The following is a 20193-nucleotide window of genomic DNA, read 5'->3' on the forward strand; positions in this document are numbered from 1 at the left end:
TTCAACAAAATCATTAAAAATGAATAAGTGAAAGATTGTTAAAGATTGCTAAAGAGTTTTGTTGATTAGTTTTCTAAAATCTTGTAAAGTCCTCCAAACAATCCCTATATTTTTATGATACTTTCCATGACTTTATTTTGTAAAGAAAGTGTCTAAAATCATGAACCAATAACATAATAATTGAACTCATTAACAATCCTAGACTCTTTTGTTTTAATTGAATAACACAAAATTTTTAATGATTTTATAAAAGTCTGAATCCAATAACTCAGATTTGTTAAGATTTTAAATGACTTTTTACAAATCACAAACTAATAACACTAAATTTTAACAGAGTTTAACAAAATCTTGATCTAATAACAACAGATTCTACATAACATTTAAAGTCTTTAAAACTCTTTTCAAATCTTAAACTAATAACCCCCACTTACTATAGTAATAAGACAATTACTTATAACAAAATCAATTAAATATGTTATTTTTTTAAATAGTTAAGATAAATTATATTTTTATATTTTTTTTTCTTTTTTTTTGGAAAATAAATAACTGATAAGTAGTCTAGAAAAGTAAGGTAAGATTTTACTTAATTATTTTCATAAATAATTTTAAGTTGTCCTATATATTAATTTTATTGTCATCATCTAAAATTAATAGTTAACATAAAATAATTTTATATATAATAAGTCAATTTTAAAATAGTTTATTAAAAAGACATCACAAAATAAATATCTTATACTATAAGTTTAACCAGTTTTTATAAAAATTCTTTAAAAGAAAAGTTTGTTAAATTTAAAATATTTTTATTTTCTATATGTTGTCTCTATTTCTAATCCTTTAAAAATAAATAGTATAATTTATAATAAATTGAGTTTTGAAATTATTGTTTTCTGTTATATTGTAGGGTGATAAAGCAATTATGTTATGACACCATTATGTTTTTTTAGAACATATGTTTTAAACACAATCAAACTGTAACTTATAAATTACTATTAAATACAAATTTGAGTTATGTCTGTAATACAATATATATAATTATTTAATATAATGTGAATTTTTAATATATGAATAATGTGAGTTTTTAAAATTAGTCTATCATATAATAATAGGACAATTAGTTACAGCAAAGTTAATTAAATTTGGTATATTCGTTAAATAATTAATATAAATTAATTTATTTATAGTTTGTTTTTTTTTGAAAAAAAAAACTGCTAAGTATTGTAAGAAAAAAAGTGTAAGACCTTACTTAATTACTTTGATAGATAAATTATGTTGTCCTATATATTATTTTATTTTCATATCTAAGAGTAATAGTTAACAACAAATAATTTTCTAATATGACAAGTCAATTTTAAAATAATTTATTAAAACGATATCACAAAACAAATATCTTATTCTAAGTCTGACTAATTTTTTTATATTAAAATTCATGAAAATAATAGTGTGTCAAATTTAATGTAAATATTTATTTCTTCTATACATTGTCTCTATTTATAATCATTTAAAAATAAATATACAATTAAAAAATAAATAAAATTTTGAGACTGTTGTTTTCTGTTATTTCATGGGGGAGTAAAACAATTATGTTATGATACCAATTTTTTTTTCTTTTTTTTTAGTACATATGTTTTAAAGACAGTCAAATTGTAACTTATAGGATACTATTAAATACAAAGTTAAGTTGTGTCTTTAATACATTATATATGATTATTGAATACAATGTGATTTAGATACATATATTAGAAAATTTTATATATTTTTAAATAGTCTATCATAAATTAATTTGGTTTCAGTTTTTACTTTAAAAGTATGAAACTATTTTCTATTATTATTTAGTTTCAATTTGTTTATATTTTTTAGTTTGGTTGATCAGTATTTTTATAAGGTTATATGGTGTATATTTTTGTTACAATGTTGGAAAAAAATTAAAAAACAAACTATACAACATTTTATTTTTAACAATCTATACACCAGATACAAATAAAATAAAGTAAAAAAAAATGTTAAATTTAAAATTAATAAAAATGACATGTGTCACAAAAGTAGAGTGCCAAATGTCACAAAGTTAGAAACAAACCTTTTCTTATTATATAAGATTGTTTAAAAACTAATAGGCAAAAGTAATCATTCTTCTTGCATTTGTAATGTTAAGAGATACATATAATGGGTGTTCATATATTTTAAGTATAACATTTGAATATAATTAACATATATAATGGGTGTTTGTAAAACATTTATTTTTCTTTGAATAAAATTTAATATTAAATTCAAAAAAAAAATATAACATTTGATTTACTTATTATATTTGAGCAGAGAGAGAGAGTAAGGAAAATAGCAGGAGACACTTTGGGGAGAAGAAACTCACGTAGAATGTATCATAAGAATAATTAAGATTTGCGTTGACTTTACTCATCAGGGTCAAAACTCTCCTTGTCTCTTGACAAAATGAAGAAGATGCAGACAAGTAACAAAATCACACTTCCAAATAATTCAAAATCACATTACCAAAAGAATTTAACTCAGGTACTTCAGTAATGCATAAGGCTATATGGAAGAAGCTTTGTTCAGATACAGAATAAAATAGATAATGAAAATACAAGTTTTTTGATAGGAAACTAAAATATCTCGCCCAAGCAAGTTATAGATCAATGAACTTCTCAGAAAACAAGCCCAAGTTCTGATGGCTTCAATGCACTTGTCAAACGGTAATTGTAGAGATAGTAGTGCATCTGTGAATCTCCTCGATTAAACTTCAACTTTTCTAAGAAAGTCTCATTGTGCATCACATCCAACGCGTACAACACATCGATACCTTTTTGATTAGAGACGATTAGCGCATCTTTCATCAGCTGGGGCAACGGGGTCTGTGTCGTGACATTGTAGTAAGAATAAGCAATTTCCACTGTCTTGTGTATGAGGTTACCGTCGATAGTTAAAGAGACAGTGAAGGTGCTACAGAAGTCAGTGACAGCATGAGTTACTGGGCATTCTACTACGTAACAGTGGACGACATTTTCCCGGGGGAGGAGCCAGTGCTTGACACGAAACTGGCGAAGGTAGTTCCTGAGCAACTCTGTAACAGCTAGGACATCATGTAGTTCCATTTCCCTAATTCCAGGAGTGACCGTTGCATCTGGTAACTTGTTAGCTTTGTTGAACCTCCTCACTTGCTCTTTGTCTCGATAACTTATAAACCCAGTATCCACTAGCTTCTGCGGGTTCAACATTCTGATCCAGTATTGGCAATGGGAGACGATACTGGTGACTGGTTTTTTAGCACGTATATTAGGTAAGCTATAAGTCGCTTGCCATATATCCTCCAACTGAACCCTTCTAGTCACCTCCTTGATCATGGCATGAGCAATTCCCGTTGATCTCAGACTTTTCTGAACACACAAGATATCTATCTTGGCAAATTTTACAACCTCATCATGAACCCTAATTCTCTCTGGCACGCCACTTATGAAAGCAACGAGTTTCTTTGAGGTCTTGGCACGGACTCCAATATGCCAGCTCTGGTAATAACCAGGTGGACACAATGCCCACCTTAGAAACTCGTTTGTATAATTTTCCTTGAACAACTGTTTGACATCAGCATAATGTTGATTGAGAAAGTTGCACACCTCTGAACACATATCATCAGAGTTCAAATCGCATGTGGTCCATTCCAAAGCAGGAGAAGGAAGTTCGTATGGCTCTTGCCTGACCTCAGATAACGGAGTTGCCGGCTCAACTGGACCTTCAGTCAAACTCGTGTCTCCGATATCTGAACACGGTAACCTTGGGGCTGAAGTATCGTCCTTGGCTAATGGGTTTGCTTCAACGATTTGATCTGCTTTCTCTTCTTTAGACATAGGCTGAGATTTTGACATGTTTTGACACTGTTTTTTGAGCTCTGGCCGTCCTCAGCTATATCGTAGGGTTTGACATAGAAGGCTTCATCTCCAAGAAACAAAGAAGCTAAAACGCTGGCGTCCGCTTTTAGGGTTTTCTCGAGTTCATCGTTTATCATTCACCAAAATTGTAAAGTGTTAAAGTGACGTCGTTTTCATGACCACTTTAAAGCTGGATAGGCCGATATCTATTGTTGGGCCTATAACCCTGTCCACTTAAAGTCAATTTGAATCATTTAACTGATGACGCTCAAAGGAGAGCAAATTGGTTTACTGATTTCGATTTATTTTAATTAATTAGTTTAAATTTTAAGTAGATTTAAATGGTTTTCAAATGTTATTTTTGAATGTTTATATATATAATGTCTCTTTTAAAAATACAGTAAAACCCCTATAAATTAATAATATTGGGACCAAGAGATTTTATTAATTTATAGTGATATTAATTTATCTATAAATTAATAATTATTATTTTATAGTGTAAATTAATTATTATTAAGTAAGAGATATATTTTTAATTGTTTAAATTTTTAAAAGTTATGAATTAAGACAATTTTAGCAAAATAAGATTAGATACTCGGATGTTGTAAATTTTATGGTTTAGGAATTGAACTTGTAATATTTAGAAATAATTATTGACAATTAATTACAAATACTATAGACAAATTGACTTATACACATGACATACATAAATTCAGATTTATGAATAATAATATCAATTGTCCTATTTTAATAGTCTGTCAAATTATCAAATTGTAAATGATGCATATCTAAAAATTGAAAACTTTAAAAATTTAACTATTTTTATGACATGTTATAGACTATTTTAGAGATATAGTTATAGTTTGAAAACATAACATTACAATTATTCTATAGAAATAAGCTTTAGGAGAAACATACGTTATTATCTCAATATAGATATATATATATATATATGTAAATTTACATGATTATTAATTTATGATATTATTGAGACCATATTTTACATAGGGATTTCAAAAAAAAATTAATTTATTATCTTATCGAATTTTATTAATTTTAATATTAGTCCGACTTAGAATCAGCAAAATTTATTAATTTATAATATTTATTAATTTATAGAGTATTAATTTATAGAGATTTTACTGTACATGTTTTCCACATAATAAGTCAAAATCAATATATTAATGTTTTGCGCCAACTGAATGGTTTTGAGAAGGGAAATTATGGCGCCAAATGTATGAAAAGCCAGATGATAACACGTGGACTCACTTTAATCTGACGGTTAGTTTAGAAGAAATATCAGGGTCAAAATCGTCTAAACATCTCTTCGTCATCATCTTCAGGACTCGCCCTCTCTGTTTCTCCTGAAATTTCGAATTTAAGTTTTCTCTCAGTATCCTCCGATCGTAGCTCAACTATTTTCCGGTGATCTACTTCCAATTCCTCCTCTCGCACTTCAACCCGGAGCTTTTTGGTAAGTAATTTGTCACTGTTGATACTATCCGCTTCTGATTCTTTGGATTTTGTTTCTATTCATGCCTTTGTATCAGACTCCGTGATAATTTTCTTGCGATATTTGTCCCGTTTCGTTTATATGGAGATATCTACTTCGATCTGTTAATCCGATACTCGATTCTATTGCAAAATCGGAAAGCATTTGTGTGTCGTTGTTGCTGCTGGAGATTTTGGGATCGGCTAGGGTTTACTAATTTTGTGCTTCATACTGTATATTTCTCATTCGCTTTCAGTTTTGATTCGTGGTTGTTAATACGCTGTGTACTTATTCATGATTGAGCCAATTTTTTTGTGTGGCAGGCGAAACATGACAATGTCAGACCCAAAACCGAATTCTGTGGAGGACGCTCTAGGTGCTGATGATGCCAAGAACTCACAAATTCAATCAGCCAAGGACCATTGTTCATGTGAAGCCATACTTGGAAGGGTAATACAGCAGTATTCAGAGACCCGTAAGTTCTGGGGAACTCAACCTGTTGGGCACTTTAAGGATCTCAAAGACACGACGAGTTTGACTGAAGGGCCAATTGAGCCCTCAACTTTGGTATCTAAGGTCAAGCAAGAGCCATACAACCTTCTTGGTCAACTCGAATGGACCACATGCGATTTGAACTCTGATGATTTGTGTTCAGAGTTATACAACTTTCTCAAGGAAAACTACCCTGATGACGGACTTTTGTTCAAGACTGAGTACTCCAGAGAGTTTCTAAGGTGGGCACTGTGTCCACCTGGTTACTACCAGAGCTGGCATATTGGAGTCCGTGTCAAGACCTCGAAGAAACTAGTTGCTTTCATCGGTGGCGTGCCAGTAAGAATCAGGGTGCGTGATGAGGTTATTAAAATGGCAAAGATCAATTTCTTGTGTGTTCACAAGAAGCTCAGGTCTAAGGGACTTGCTCCTGTCATGATCAAGGAGGTGACTAGAAGAATTCACTTGGAGAATATATGGCAAGCTGCTTATAACTCATATCTTGTACTTTCTAGACCACTTACCACCTGCCGATTCTGGGGTAGATTATTGAACCCGAAGAAGATAATCGATGTTGGGATAAAAAGTCTTAGTGGAAGAATGACTATGAGCATGGCCATCAAAGTTAACAAGTTACCAGATGCACCAATCACTCCTGGATTTAGGGAAATGGAACGACGTGATGTCCCAGTTGTTACAGAGTTGCTCAGGAACTACCTCTGCCAGTTTGAAGTTGCCGCTGACTTTGATGAAAACGATGTAAAGCACTGCTTTCTCCCACGGGAAAATGTCATCTACAGTTACTTAGTTGTAAGCCCTGAAACTCATGACGTCACTGACTTCTGCAGCTTCTACAGTGTCCCTGCAACTATCACCAGAAACCCGAAATACACAACACTGGAATGTGCTTATTCTTACTACAATGTCGCGACAGTAACCTCGTTTCCCCAGCTGATGAAGGATGCACTAATCATCTCTAAGCTAAAAGGTTTTGATATGTTATACGCGTCAGATGTGATGCACAATCAGAGTTTCTTCAAAGAGTTGAGGTTTACTCCAGGAAATGAACTGTTTCACTACTATCTCTATAACTACCGTTTGGGAAGTTCACTGAAGCCATCAGAACTTGGTCTAGTTCTCTAGTACTGTTAAAACTCCTACAACTCCCGATTGTGAGCAACCAATGATCATTAAACCAATGTGTAGCCTAAGATTCATATTCCTAGATATCTTTTGCAACTAATATGAAGAGGAAAGTTTAAAGCCTAGATTCCTATTCGTAGATTCCTATTTCATCTTTTGCTGTCTATAAAGTCATAATAACATTACAGTGTTTTGGTTTTGTTTCTGGATCTTTAAGGTAGTGAAACAGATGCTTATAATCAATAACATTATTGGCACATCAATACTGTAGTGGTAAAAAGATGTAAGAACCAAAATCCCAATATTTTTGAGAAATTACAAAAGCAAATCAGGAAAGCAGTAGGAAACGATATACTGTAATTGTTTCTTTTAAGATTTTCTCAAAGATCAGCAAAGACGGCGAATATGTTACCGTTGATGTAATCGTTCTCCACCAAGCTAACCAAATAGTAGCTGTTCTTCACCTGCATTTTGGATCAAAATGTCCATTAGTCATCATTATAAATAAACCATTGTCAAGAGCAATAACTAATCCGATCAGAGCTTACCTCCTCGAGCAAGTTTCTGGAAGGGTCGGCTTCGGGGTACAAGTTAGCCCAGCTTCTTGACCAAGTCTCAAATGCTTCATCCTTCCATACTTTGAAGCTAGCGGGATCGACAATGGTTGGTTGAATGATTTCCTTAGCCGGGAAAACTCCCCACGTAACAGCATTCACATCAGATTGAGCAGTGTTTGATATCCAATTTTCTCCTTTGTTCACAGCCATGTAAGTAATCGATGGCAAAGCTTTGCATTTCTCCACCACTGCATCTAATTTCTCCTTTGAGCAGAAGAACTCTAGATAAGCTTTTTGGTATACATATCCAACAGGACCTCCCCATCCTGCAAACCAAACACAAGCACAAGTATCCATGAATCTAGGATCAAAACTCTGAAACACTATTTGCTATGAGAACAGAACGAGACTGATTACTCACCAACAGTTGGGGAATCAGATCTCTCGGCATTGACTGATGGCTGGCTATTGATGGTCAAGAAGCCTTTGGAGTTGATATTTACCAGTTGCTCGTTTATGATCTTTGTCTCTGGCTGGAGTCCATCTAATTCAGACCAGGGACTGCTTTTTAGGTTTCCAAAGTAGAGCTCCTTGAATTTCTGTTATGAGGCAGTTTTTGGCAAGATTATTGTAAGTGTCAGCCCTTTTAAAAAAATGGGGGAATAGCTGTTTATGTGTGCTAGTGAAAGAAATGTTCTACCTCCTGAATATCTTCAACACTTTTCAGTGGGACAGCCCATTCTTGTTGAAGCTTCTTGTCACGTGCTCGTGGACGTGAAAACTGACAACAAAAGCATTTAGTTCAGCAGAGAAGCTCAAAAGATGATGTTACATTCAACAATCTAGAGCAAATCAATAAAGACCAATCCCTTCGAAATCCATTTGCTATGAAACCCTGAAAGAGAGTTATGCAATTAAAGATGATGTAGTACCTGATGATCCGAGAGTGCACCATATGAAGCACTGCGTGAGTCACCCCAACGACCTTGTGGGAAGTCTTCCCAGCCCTTGGTTCTGGAAATGTAGCTCTTTGGACGGTTTGCCCTTCAAAAGATAAGAAGAAAAGCTCAAGTCTTATATTCTCCGGGGATTCAGATCTGTAGCGAGGCATAACCAGAACAACATCAGAAACTAAGTGTGGTTACCAGAAAATGGGCCGCACATCTTCTTTAGTACGGAAAACGTTTGCAGGGCGTCTCCATGGTAAAGAGCGAGAAATTTTGGACTCATCAATCATACCAAGGTTCTGCAACACCACCATGAAAGTTAGGAGACCCCAGTATATCTATATGATCCTTTAAAGTAGTAGAAAATGAAGACCAACCATCAATATAGCCAGAGCTGATTTCTCCATGTTCAGAGTGTAGAGATGAAGAGACTTGACTCCATGAGCCAACATCTTTTTACACATCTCAGTTCCAAGGTGAATACCATAGGCTTTCACAGCTTCTTCATTATCCTTGATAGGCTCCAAGGCAGCCATGACCTCAACTGGTATCTATAACATGAAACGAAACATTAATATCTACATTATTACTAATGTGACTGTCACCACCATCAACAAAAACATATGTTAATTATTCTTCCTGTTGAGAGTTTTCATCCTACAACAGGAACCACAGTACAAGCGAATCCCTAAACTAACTGTTCTCTGAAACTAAGAATCAAGTTTACTCTAAAAGTAAGAAACCTTAGATCAGGAAGGTTATATACCTTAGTCTTGCAGAAACCAGTCATACGCAAGAACCCTCTGTAGTTATTAATAGGCATAATTCCAGGAACAATGGGACAATTTATCCCAATTTGGCGACAATCATTCACAAATTTCAGGAATATATCCGTATCATAGAAAAGCTGAGTAACAATCAAATCTGCTCCAGCATCAACCTGTTCCAAATTCAAACACACAATCATACAAAAAAGTTGATGAAAACATTAAACCAACAACAACAACAACAAAAAAAGAAACCTTTTTCTTGAGATACTCGAGATCACTCTGATAAGCTTCATTAGACGCAAGACCATTCTCACCAATAACATCAGGATGAGCCTCTGAAAATTTTCAAACACACAAAAAAATGGATTCTTTTTTCTCTAAGCAACAAACGAAGAAGACAAAATTCGAAATTTATGTTAAAAAGAGAGACAAATCAACAATACCAGGATAACCAGCAACAGTGATACCAAAGTAATCACCATACTTGGTCCGAATATGATTAACAAGATCCAGAGCACAACCGAAACCACCTTCAACCTGAACAAATTTATCCTGACCATGAGGAGGATCACCTCTAAGGGCAAGCACATTCTGAATCCCATTAGATCTAATCGTCTCAAGGGCATGATCAATCTTCTCAACAGGCATGTTCGTACATGTAAGATGCATCATACTCTCAACGCAAACAACGTTCTGCATCCTCGAAGCGATGTCTAGCGTTAGATCTGCTGTAGATCCACCAGCTCCCCAAGTGATATCGCAGAACGTTGGACCATAAGCGACCATTCGATCCATCCGTTCAAAGAGATTGTCGACTCCATCTTCTGTCTTTGGTGGGAAGAACTCGAAGGAGAAAGCTGTTTTGCCTTCTTCGGCTAGTGATTGGATCTTGTCTATCACCTTCATCTTTCCGGTGGTAAGAGAGATTTAAAAAAAAACGAGTTTGTTTGTTTCATCAGAGGCTCCTCTAACTCACTCACTGCTTTATACTAAACAGAGAGATAGATCCCAAAAAGGTTGGTGGTTTTTTTTTTAGACTTTACCTTTACCCGTCCACTTCCTTAAATTTATTTCATTTTTGTAGAAAAAATTATAATTATTGGTTTTATATATATAACCAATTTTAATCCATGTTTTAAGGTTATACTTAGAGGTTATATTTAAAATTGATTTTTATGTAACTCGACAATGGAATTATATTTTTCCAAAAAAAGTATTGAAACAAGATGAGTTGCATAATTGTTTAAAGGAAATGTGATGAGTAAAAGATTTACCAACCACAGTTAGAACTTGTCGCTATCATTCCCCAACCCTTGTGCTTTTTTGAGTTGGTGAACCAGAACCATACACCCACATCACTCACCTACCACCAAAAATATATATTCATTGATCCCAATCACTTGTTTCACGCAACATTTACATTAGAAAATCTTTCCGTTGTTTATTTACAGTGTACCAGGTTGAGTTTTTTTTTTAATCTTAGCAATTTTTTTTTGTAACTTTTATATTTTTATTTATGTAAAACGCAAACTCATTTTACATTTGAAACAATTGCAATCTGGTCAGATTTTGCGAGTACTGGCTTTTGTCGGCGACACCGACACAAGATGTACGAACAAAGCTTATTATCAGCACGTGCAAAACAGAACAAACCGGTCTTTGGATAGAAAATTCAAAAAAAAACTAAACCGGATATGATAGCATTACCGGTTCTTACAAAACCAACTACTGGAAATAAATATCTTATTCATACAACAACCACAATGTTCTTGCAAGACATCATCATTTGAGATGCTCATGAGACAAAAGGAATGAGAAAGAAAGTGCAAATGTGGTTACAAGTAAAATATATATTTTGTAAACACATTATATAATGGTACAACATGTAGCAAGTTAGATGCAACAGCAATGTCACTGCTGATGATCCCGAACGACCCTTTTTTTTGGTTACTTCAGTTAAACCAAGATACATTTACTTTGGTTTCTCAACTCTGCAGAAACATAGCAGCAAGGGTTATTCAATAATCTATGCTTTTGTTAGTTCTAATGTTTTCATTACGAGTGAAATCAGACAGAGTTTAAATTACCTCAAAACAATATCAGACAGTTACAATCTCCCAATCTTCCCTCGACATGTCTATAAACTCCGTAACACCATCCTCGAACATCACCTGAAGCAAGTTAAAAGATGTTAGCTGAGGTCTAAGCTGAGAATGATTTTGCCAATTTCTTGAAGGTGAACAAAGGAATTGGCTAATTGTAATACCGAGTGCTTTCTTGAATACACATCAAAATGTCTAACCAGGCCAAAACACCTGAAAATCTCAGAAAAAGTCAACACATTGAAGAAGAATATAGAAGCAGCCATTATATTAAATTAGGAGTCCAAAAGTATTTAAAAATACCTATCACTCATGGGGCGAGATAACCTGATCACTTCACCAATGCAATTACGAGAACATATTTTCCCTTCACTAAGATTGTTCCATGATTTTCCTGAAAGAACGTGGTCCAAAATTGCTTTCCTTACACAACCAAAAGGCAATGAGCTCCACTCGCAAGTACATCAGAAAAAAAATCTATACTTACCTGCATGAATATGTCCATTTTGATGCACCTAACCAAAAATGGGACAAAAGTAAGTCTCTAGACCTCATAACACACAGAATCTCACAAACTATGCAATGGCAAAGACAAGATCTATATTTAAGATAAATTTCAACATACATTGGGCGGAGCCTGAGTCTGGGCCACTTCATGTGCCACTAGATTAAAAGCTTCATCCGAGGCTACCTTAGGTTTGCTAGGTTTTACCCCAAGCTTCATTCTGCAACCTACGGCTCCACAATGACAGTCTTGATCTGCACCAAACTGAACAAACCTGCTCTATCTCTTAGTGTCACAACTCAACAGATAAAGACAAAGCAGAAGCTATGAAACCAGATATATGTTACAAAGCAAAGTTGAGTGGGAGGAAAATATCTCACTGATAATCATAGGTCAAATGTTCTCCCTTCTTTACGCCACGCGTAGCAAAGATGCCGATTCTTGTCTCTCCGTCAATAATCCTAATTGCAAGCAAAAGATAACCATATATAATGAATTTGCTCTCAACTATACTGAACTAGAAAACAAGCACTAAGAACTGAAAAACTAATAACAACAAACCATTTCTGCATCTGCGTATTGGGGTTGCAACTGTGATTGATATATCTCGACTTATTTCCCTTGTGAGTAGCATCAATCACCATATCTCTGTTAATCTCACATAAATAAAAGTTTGTCTCGCCACGGTGTTTCATCTTCCAAAGCCTCTCTTCACAAGTCTTATCATCTATAACTACATTTACCAAAGATTCCGGAAGCAAACAAGTTTAACAACACTGCGTAATATAATTCAACAGCGAGACAAAACCATCAAATAGTCAAATTACCTTCTCCAACATATTCAATGATAAACTCTCCAGGTTTGATTTCTTCTTCTGCAACAATCCCTGATCCGCATTTTTCTGTCTACAAGACACTTAGTCATATAACAAACCAAGTAACCCTAACAACAACAACTAAATCCGAGCAAAACCATTGATACAATTACCTGAATTAACTTCATCTTCTTGGCATGGCGTTGTTGAAATGGCTTATTGTTACACTCACTCCCACACTTGCAACTTGAGGAACAGGTTGAGAATAGCATCCTAACACAATTTGTGGTATTATTAAATCCATGAATTTGCTGAAACAATAGATGGAGAAACGTAAAATTGGAAAACTGAAGCATACCCACAATGGCAGTTACTGCCACAAACAGTAGAAGAAGAAGAACCAGGGGAAGAGGAGGAGCAAGAACAGAAGATCCCATCATCTTCAACCCTCTTTTTGACTTTCTTCGTCAAGTAAATATCTTTAACTAGCTTAAGGCATATAAACTAATTATATGAAGTGAAAAATCTGCAAAGTTTTTCAAAGATACTTGGTAAAGATAATAAGGATACTGCGCCTGATGAAGATGTAAGGAGTAGGTTTCCCTTTGTTCAACCAATCTGGCAACTCAAATTCTTGAGAATCTCCAATCTGATTCAATAGCTTGTTGAACACTTTCCCTAAGCGATTCCTGTCCGAAATCTGAGAATAAAAAATCTCAAGACAGAATGAAGAAGTAAAAATTTAATGAAGCGGAGAGATAGTTTTGGAAACAGACCTTTTTGGTGGCGGGCATGGTCACTGGATCGATGGTGGAGAGAAAGACTAAAGCTCTAAATCAAAGATATGAACTTTATGACCTATTGAGAGGGAAGACCAAATTAGTTGAAGTTGAAGGCGAAAGAAGTTTAGAACTAGCAAGTCTCCTTCTGCTGTTGTTTCTAAACTCGAATTTTCGAAACCCTAATTGAGTTTAAGTGTTATTGTTTTGGTTGAAGAAGAAGAAGATGAAGTAACAATGGCGGATCTGAGACAGTAAGAAAACAGAGAGATTGAAGAGTGAGCGGCAGTTGCTTACTTTTTTTTTCTTTTTTTCTTTGATAATTACGCCTCAATAGTGACTCTCCTAAGGATAAAATCGTAATTTAAACTCGAGATACTATGTAGGCCTGGTTCATAATGGGCTTTTTGTATCTGGTCCAAATTGTTTTGACTAGCCCACCAAACTAATATTAAAATAATAATAATAATGTTGCTTTATGGCGGTGTATGTCATAATCGTGATCACAATTGTGGTTAGCAACATTATAATGAAATTGTGATCCCAAAGAATCAGGAATTTGGAGAAAATATTATCCAGTGCTAATGTGATCTGTAAACATTTAGGGGGTGTTATTGGATTGAGGATTTTAATAGATTTTAATTAACCCAGGATATTAGTGGATTTAAAAGTCTAATGCATTTGTTTGGACTTTATAATGCATATAAGGTGGATTTGAAAGTCATTGATAATGTATTTTTGGTGATTGTTATGGATTTTTTAAAAAGTTATTGTTAGAAAAAAATATATATATATCCATAAACTGTGTTATACACCAAAATTATATTAAATTAATAACACCCAGACTTTTACACATGTCATAAAAAACTTGAATTAAACTGTATTTATTTTCAATCCAGATTTTTGGTGTATTTAAAGAACCCAGATGTCATGAACCTAGAAAAAAAAAATTAAAGAATACAAAAAAACACAGATCTGATGAATAAGTGTGATTATATACAAAGGGTTTGAGGAGGAAGAAACAGAGATTGAACCCAGAAAAAAAAAGTGTGATTATATCATAAACCAAAAAAAAAAGTTATAGATCATGAACCCAGAAAAAAAAGTTAAAGAACACAAAAAAAAATTCTCAAAAATAATACATATCTGATGAATAAGTGTGATTATATAAAAGGATTGAGAAAAAAAATCAAACAATAATATGTCAAAGGCTAGAGATCCATCTTAAGAGAGGAGAAGAAAATGAAATGATTGAGAAAAGTGTGGTATTGTGTTTGTTCATATTTTAGAAGCAAAGTACGTTGAAATCCAAAATCACACAAAATCTAGTAGATATTGAATAACACTAGATTTTAATGGATTTTTAAAAATACCCAATTGAATAACACCTGATTCTTAAATACATCAAACTCCTTTACAAACCACAATCCAATAACACCTCTTATTTATGTCAGCAAAACTATTTATTATAAATATTCTAACGATTTATTTAAAGTAAAATAGTAAATCGGAGAGTCGAATTTATCGTCCGCGTGTAAACAAGTAATCATGATAACCCTGATTAAAGTTTTTAATTGATGTCATTAGTTAAAGCTATCAACATCGGAGGATCGATTTGAACAAGGTCTCGGAGAGAGAGAGAGAGATTCGCCATTGAGTTTTGTGTCCCCAAAAGCAATTTGCTGTAAGGTATATCTTCGACGGGACGGGACGTTGAAGCGAGCTCTACACACACACGAAATCGATCTTATTTCTTTCTTCTTCCCTCTTTACGTTTTCCATCTCCGTCGTCTGGTGAAACCAATTGATCGATATCTCTCTCTCAGGTGATCCTTCTTAATTGGATGACTGTATTGATTTCGGGTTTTTACTTTTTAGACGAGCTGAGTTGATTGTTGTGTTAGATTAATTGATCATTTTCGATTACTGTTGAGATCCCTGAGTTGAAATGAAAGGTCTTCTAAAGCTCTTAAGAGTCTGCTTCTTGATTTTTGTCTTTTGTAATCTTGCTGATATTTTCTTCAATTAGGATGATATGCATGTTGAATCCGAATGCTTTGTACCTGATTTTGCTGTGTAGTGTTTGACTTTCATTGTAGGAGGTTAATCTTGGTTTGTTCTTACTTTGTTAATTTGGTGACTGTTATGCGTATAATTTCAGAAATTAGGTTCTCAGGATTTAGGTTGATTTCTATGAGACGGACACGTTGCAATTGGTGCTTCATGTCTAGGTAATGAAGGCTTTATGTGATAGATTTGTTCCTCAACACTGTTCTTCTTCTTCATCAAGCAAGAGTGATACGCATCATAAGTCCCCTCTAGTTTCAGATTCAGGACCTAGTGATATTAAGTCCAAGTTTACCTTTTGGTCAAACGTCTTTACGCCTTCTTCCTCAGTTTCTCAACCGTATAGGGATTCTTCTTCGACTTCTGGGCATAATAAGCAAGATTGCACCACTCGTAATGGTTGGACAGCAGCATTTGTAAAAAGAGCTTTTATGGCAACTGGCGCAATCAGGAGATTCCAGGAGCGTGTTTTAGGGCCTAATAGGACTGGTCTTCCCAGCACAACAAGTGACATATGGCTCTTGGGTGTCTGTTATAAGATTTCCGAGGATGAGGCCTCTGGGGATACCGATGCTGGCAGTGTTTTGGCTGCATTTCATCAAGATTTTTCATCCAAAATTCTGATTTCATATCGTAAAGGTTTGTTAAACTCAACTACAAAACTAAGCCAAAAGTTAAAGTTTTTTGCATAATATTCACCCATTTATTTTTTTGACAGGTTTTGAACCATTCAGAGACACAACATATACCAGCGATGTGAACTGGGGTTGCATGATTCGGAGCAGCCAAATGCTTTTTGCTCAGGTATGAGGAAGGGTATTTCTCTTGGCATTAAAGGTCAAGTTTATATAACATTTTTTTGACAAGCCAAATATTTGCAGGCATTGCTATTCCATAGGCTGGGGAGGTCTTGGACCAGGAAATCTGAGGTAAGCTCAATGTAACATCTAGTTTGTGTCATAATATACTGAATATGCAACACTGTGAACTAAAACCTGGTTGATCAAATTGATACTAGTCCATTCTTACATCAAGAAAGTGGAAACCTTAGGGTTGTTTGATTTGAAAATGCAGCTGCCTGAACAAGAATACTTAGAGACATTGGAACCTTTTGGTGATTCCGAGTCTTCAGCTTTCTCCATCCACAATCTTATAAAAGCTGGAGAGTCATATGGTCTCGCTGCTGGGTCATGGATAGGACCATATGCCATCTGTCGATCATGGGAATCATTAGCATGCAAGAAGAGAAAACAGACTGATTCTAAAACCGAGACGCTTCCCATGGCTGTTCATATCGTTTCTGGCAGCGAAGATGGAGAGAGAGGTGGGGCTCCAATACTCTGTATAGAAGATGCCACCAAATCTTGTCGAGAATTCTCGAAAGGACAGTCTGAGTGGACACCGATTCTCCTTTTGGTTCCACTGGTTCTCGGGCTTGACAAAGTGAATCCCAGGTTGCAATTATAAAGTTGATTGTTTTGGTCTGTGCTTGTATTTGTGTTTGGTATTTGTGACACATTGCTAAAATACTGGTGTCAGGTACATTCCATCTCTAATTGCCACATTCGCTTTCCCTCAGAGCGTGGGCATTTTGGGTGGCAAACCAGGTGCCTCAACTTACATTATTGGCGTTCAAGAAGACAAAGGTTTCTACCTTGATCCACACGAAGTTCAACAGGTATAGTTGTGTGCCTAAATCGGATTAGTTGCCATAAGATCTATTTTTCTCTGATAGGAAGATCTGACACTAATTTCACATTATGGTTTCACTTATTGATACTTACCGTTTAATGAATGGTTTTTAGGTGGTCACAGTGAGCAAAGAATCTCCAGATGTGGACACATCCTCCTATCATTGCAAGTGAGTTTTATCTAATCATCATCATATTTCATTCGATCTTTGGTTCAGTCTTATCTTGGTTCTTGATATTGTCTTGAATCTGCATCAGAGTTCTTCGTTATGTTCCTTTGGAATCACTAGACCCATCTCTAGCTCTTGGATTCTATTGCCGCGACAAAGGTACTGTGTTATTACCACATTCTCCGAAACCCCAAGAGTTTAAAACCTGTACTCCTGTACTATCACTAACCTTTGATAAGACAAACTTCCGTAATCTTCAACAGATGATTTCAACGACTTCTGTCTCCGAGCATCGAAACTAGCCGAGGAATCAAAGGGTGCTCCATTGTTCACCGTTACTCAAACCCACAGTGCGATAAACCAAAACAACTACGGGTTTTCAGAGGAGGACAACATCGAGGAAGAAGGACGTGAAGATGACTGGCAATTGCTCTGATCATCATCATCATCATCATCAAAACCATTTTAACAAATTTTCAAAACCAATGTTGTACTATAAATTCTTTTTTAAGATCTTTCAAACATAGATTGAAGCATGTGAAAATGGAAGAGTAGAGAAAGCTGAAGGTATTTGTACATCACTCCATTCTCCTATCTTCTTCCCCTTCGTCATCCTCATCTTCATCATCACTTCTCCTTCACTCTCTTTTCTTCCACCAATCATGACCACCGCTTCACTCCCCAATCTTCCGGCGAAAACTGAACTTCCCGTCTTCATCGGAAGCTGTATAGTTTCAAAATCCAGTTTCGAATTACTCAAATCATCCTCAATGTCAGTGAAGCACCATAGCCTTCCAAAGTCTCCGGCGGTGCGACCTCTCGGGCTAGTATCCGGAAACCGCCAGATGTTTTCGATCTTGGACCACGAATTCGTAGCTGGATCGTAAATCTCTCCGTCGGATCGGAATCTTCCTTGAGATTCAGTTCCGTAACCGCTCAATACGCAAAACCTTTGATCTGTTCCAATGGCGAATCCTTGACATTCGTCTCTTCCTTCCGTCATCGGAGGAATCGTAGACCACTCGTCTTTCTCAACGTCGTACACCTCCGCCGATCGTAAAGCGTTTTTCTGATCGTCGTGACCTCCGGAGACGTATACTTTCGTCGATCCGACTGAAGCGCAGGCGAAGAACGACCGAGATTCCTTCATCGGCGTACCTCGTCTCCACTTCCTTCCGGCGAATTCGAGAACGTAAACGTCTCTCGTCGGCTGTAACGTCTCCGGATCCCAACCGCCGATGAGTAGAACCTTCCCGGCGTCTTGAAGCACGACGCACTCGCAGAAAAGCGGGATCTGCTCCTTATTCGGAAACGCGACGCGGTGCCACGTAGACATCGCGGAGTTGTAAACGCTCAACCCAAAACGTGGCGTGCAGAAAACGCGCGGCTGCGATTTGTTGTCCTCTGTTTTATTATTATCCTCCTCAACCGGTTTAGACTCTGGAGTTGGCGGTTTCAGCGGTTGAACGAGGCAGAGAAGAAGCTCAGCTTTGCCGCATCTCCGCCGCTCTTGTATGAAGGAAGAGTCGGAAGTGATCAAGGTTCGCCAAGAACGGCAAACGGATTTCATGGCGGATTGGAATTGGTACGGAACTCTGATCAAACACTCCACAGCTAACTCGGAAGGTAAACCGGGGATCAAATCGTGACATTTGTGGACATCACCAGCTTTCTTTTTAGACACTTCCCTAATCATCATCGATCGAGCTCGAACCAAAAAAAAACAAAAACAAAGAAAGCTTCTTAAAATATAGAGTGCGTTTAAACTGAGAAAAGTGTGTGTTTTTTTGTGGAGAAGAAGAAAAGTGCGATATGGGTATTGAGTGAGTGTGAAGTTACTTACACACGGAGGTGGCAGAGCCTTTAAATAGGGAGGAGCAAGATAAGTTTTGCAGCTGTAATATCGCGACGGTTCGTTTAAAAAAATTTGAACTTTTTTACTTATTTTAGCCGCGTAAAAGAAAAAAGAAAAATGTATGTAGCAAAACGCAAACGCTAACGCACCTAAAGATTTATTTCCTAACAAATCAGAATCTTTCTTTCTTTCTCAAAAAAAATCATTACCAATTTCTATTTCACCCAACAGGCAACAGTTGGGTTAATTTTGATGCGAATCTCATATGTAAACAAGTGGGAAACTACAACACATCAGGTTTACTTCATCCAGACAGACGTACGGTGTGCTCTTTTTGTTAAATCAGACTTTTTATAATAATAATAATAAAAAGCAGAAAGCTTCTAGAAGCTTTTTTATAAGAACAAAAACAAGATCTACTAAAATCAGTGGATCGCGACTCATGTACTCCACACACAAAAAAAAATCTTGTATATCCATAAACCAATCAAAAAGTACATTACTATTTTTTTGTTATGGTGGTGTATTATTTTTTTGTGTTTTCCTAGATCGCATCAACATATTTTGGTCAAGTTCGAGAAAGAAGAAATAGCTTCTGATGAAATTTAAGTAAAAGAAAAAGAAACATACACTATATAGGTTTAAGTTCGGTAAGTTTATAATACTCCCTCTGTATCATAATAGATGATGTTTTACGATTTTTACATAAATCAAGAAAAACATTTATTATTTAACAATAAGTGTATTATTATTTTCTAATAATATATTTTTATAATTATTAACCAATAATATTTCATCAAACTCTTAAATTTTCATTTAATGATTCTTGAACTTTGCAATTTCTTAGCATTAATTGATAAAAGTATATAGAAAATCATCTATTCTGATACAAAATAAAATCCTACAACATCATCTATTCTGATACAGAGGGAGTAT

The 20193-nt window shown here is 35.3% G+C and overlaps 6 protein-coding genes across 8 annotated transcripts; 2 read left to right on the plus strand and 4 right to left on the minus strand.

Annotated features, from left to right (window-relative positions):
* On the minus strand, positions 2655-3869 carry LOC104788777 (glycylpeptide N-tetradecanoyltransferase 1-like). Its single transcript, XM_010514558.1, has one exon. The coding sequence runs from the start codon at positions 3867-3869 to the stop codon at positions 2655-2657; it is 1215 nt and encodes a 404-aa protein (XP_010512860.1).
* LOC104784922 (putative glycylpeptide N-tetradecanoyltransferase 2) lies at positions 5127-7081 on the plus strand. Its single transcript, XM_010510028.2, has 2 exons — positions 5127-5346; positions 5688-7081. The coding sequence occupies exon 2, from the start codon at positions 5695-5697 to the stop codon at positions 6997-6999; it is 1305 nt and encodes a 434-aa protein (XP_010508330.1). The 5' UTR covers positions 5127-5346; positions 5688-5694; the 3' UTR covers positions 7000-7081.
* On the minus strand, positions 7218-10253 carry LOC104784921 (methylenetetrahydrofolate reductase 2). The gene is made up of 10 exons (XM_010510027.2): positions 9717-10253; positions 9526-9608; positions 9270-9443; positions 8881-9054; positions 8702-8802; positions 8489-8600; positions 8257-8337; positions 7978-8155; positions 7548-7882; positions 7218-7463 (listed from the first exon to the last, which is right to left on the minus strand). Exons 1-10 carry the CDS (start codon positions 10177-10179, stop codon positions 7380-7382), a joined length of 1785 nt encoding a protein of 594 aa, XP_010508329.1. The 5' UTR covers positions 10180-10253; the 3' UTR covers positions 7218-7379.
* LOC104784924 (histone-lysine N-methyltransferase ASHH3-like) lies at positions 10917-13780 on the minus strand. Its single transcript, XM_010510029.2, has 13 exons — positions 13472-13780; positions 13266-13395; positions 13054-13174; positions 12869-12968; positions 12708-12786; positions 12442-12613; positions 12261-12341; positions 12001-12154; positions 11863-11890; positions 11679-11769; positions 11540-11588; positions 11361-11444; positions 10917-11264 (listed from the first exon to the last, which is right to left on the minus strand). Exons 1-12 carry the CDS (start codon positions 13487-13489, stop codon positions 11373-11375), a joined length of 1095 nt encoding a protein of 364 aa, XP_010508331.1. The 5' UTR covers positions 13490-13780; the 3' UTR covers positions 10917-11264; positions 11361-11372.
* LOC104784926 (cysteine protease ATG4a) lies at positions 15002-17983 on the plus strand. Of its 3 annotated transcripts, XM_010510034.2 has the most exons (10): positions 15005-15300; positions 15636-15705; positions 15872-16180; positions 16260-16345; positions 16423-16470; positions 16616-16995; positions 17081-17219; positions 17347-17402; positions 17491-17561; positions 17666-17983. In XM_010510034.2, exons 3-10 carry the CDS (start codon positions 15973-15975, stop codon positions 17836-17838), a joined length of 1161 nt encoding a protein of 386 aa, XP_010508336.1. In that variant the 5' UTR covers positions 15005-15300; positions 15636-15705; positions 15872-15972; the 3' UTR covers positions 17839-17983. The 3 variants fall into 3 exon arrangements, with proteins under 3 accessions (XP_010508333.1, XP_010508336.1, XP_010508337.1); XM_010510031.2 differs by having other exon boundaries at positions 15002-15300; positions 15636-16180; XM_010510035.2 differs by lacking the exon at positions 15636-15705 and having other exon boundaries at positions 15006-15300.
* Positions 17876-19493, minus strand: LOC104784925 (F-box/kelch-repeat protein At2g44130-like). The gene has a single exon (XM_010510030.2). It carries the CDS (start codon positions 19099-19101, stop codon positions 17920-17922), a length of 1182 nt encoding a protein of 393 aa, XP_010508332.1. The 5' UTR covers positions 19102-19493; the 3' UTR covers positions 17876-17919.

The sequence above is a fragment of the Camelina sativa genome, chromosome 5 (assembly GCF_000633955.1).
Source record: "Camelina sativa cultivar DH55 chromosome 5, Cs, whole genome shotgun sequence".
Lineage (NCBI taxonomy): Eukaryota > Viridiplantae > Streptophyta > Magnoliopsida > Brassicales > Brassicaceae > Camelina > Camelina sativa.

Coding starts and splice junctions, on each gene's coding strand:
- LOC104784926 (XM_010510031.2), top strand. CDS start 15,709: ATGAAGGCTTTATGTGATAGATTTGTTCCTCAACACTGTTCTTCTTCT. Junction 17,220..17,346: donor ATCCACACGAAGTTCAACAG/GTATAGTTGTGT, acceptor AATGGTTTTTAG/GTGGTCACAGTGAGCAAAGA. Junction 17,403..17,490: donor ACATCCTCCTATCATTGCAA/GTGAGTTTTATC, acceptor AATCTGCATCAG/AGTTCTTCGTTATGTTCCTT.
- LOC104784922 (XM_010510028.2), top strand. CDS start 5,695: ATGACAATGTCAGACCCAAAACCGAATTCTGTGGAGGACGCTCTAGGT.
- LOC104784925 (XM_010510030.2), bottom strand. CDS start 19,101: ATGATGATTAGGGAAGTGTCTAAAAAGAAAGCTGGTGATGTCCACAAA.
- LOC104784924 (XM_010510029.2), bottom strand. Junction 12,969..13,053: donor GGCAGTAACTGCCATTGTGG/GTATGCTTCAGT, acceptor AAATTGTGTTAG/GATGCTATTCTCAACCTGTT. Junction 12,787..12,868: donor AGAAGATGAAGTTAATTCAG/GTAATTGTATCA, acceptor AGTGTCTTGTAG/ACAGAAAAATGCGGATCAGG.
- LOC104784921 (XM_010510027.2), bottom strand. CDS start 10,179: ATGAAGGTGATAGACAAGATCCAATCACTAGCCGAAGAAGGCAAAACA. Junction 9,609..9,716: donor CACTGTTGCTGGTTATCCTG/GTATTGTTGATT, acceptor GAAAATTTTCAG/AGGCTCATCCTGATGTTATT. Junction 8,338..8,488: donor GTGCACTCTCGGATCATCAG/GTACTACATCAT, acceptor TTTTGTTGTCAG/TTTTCACGTCCACGAGCACG.
- LOC104788777 (XM_010514558.1), bottom strand. CDS start 3,869: ATGTCAAAATCTCAGCCTATGTCTAAAGAAGAGAAAGCAGATCAAATC.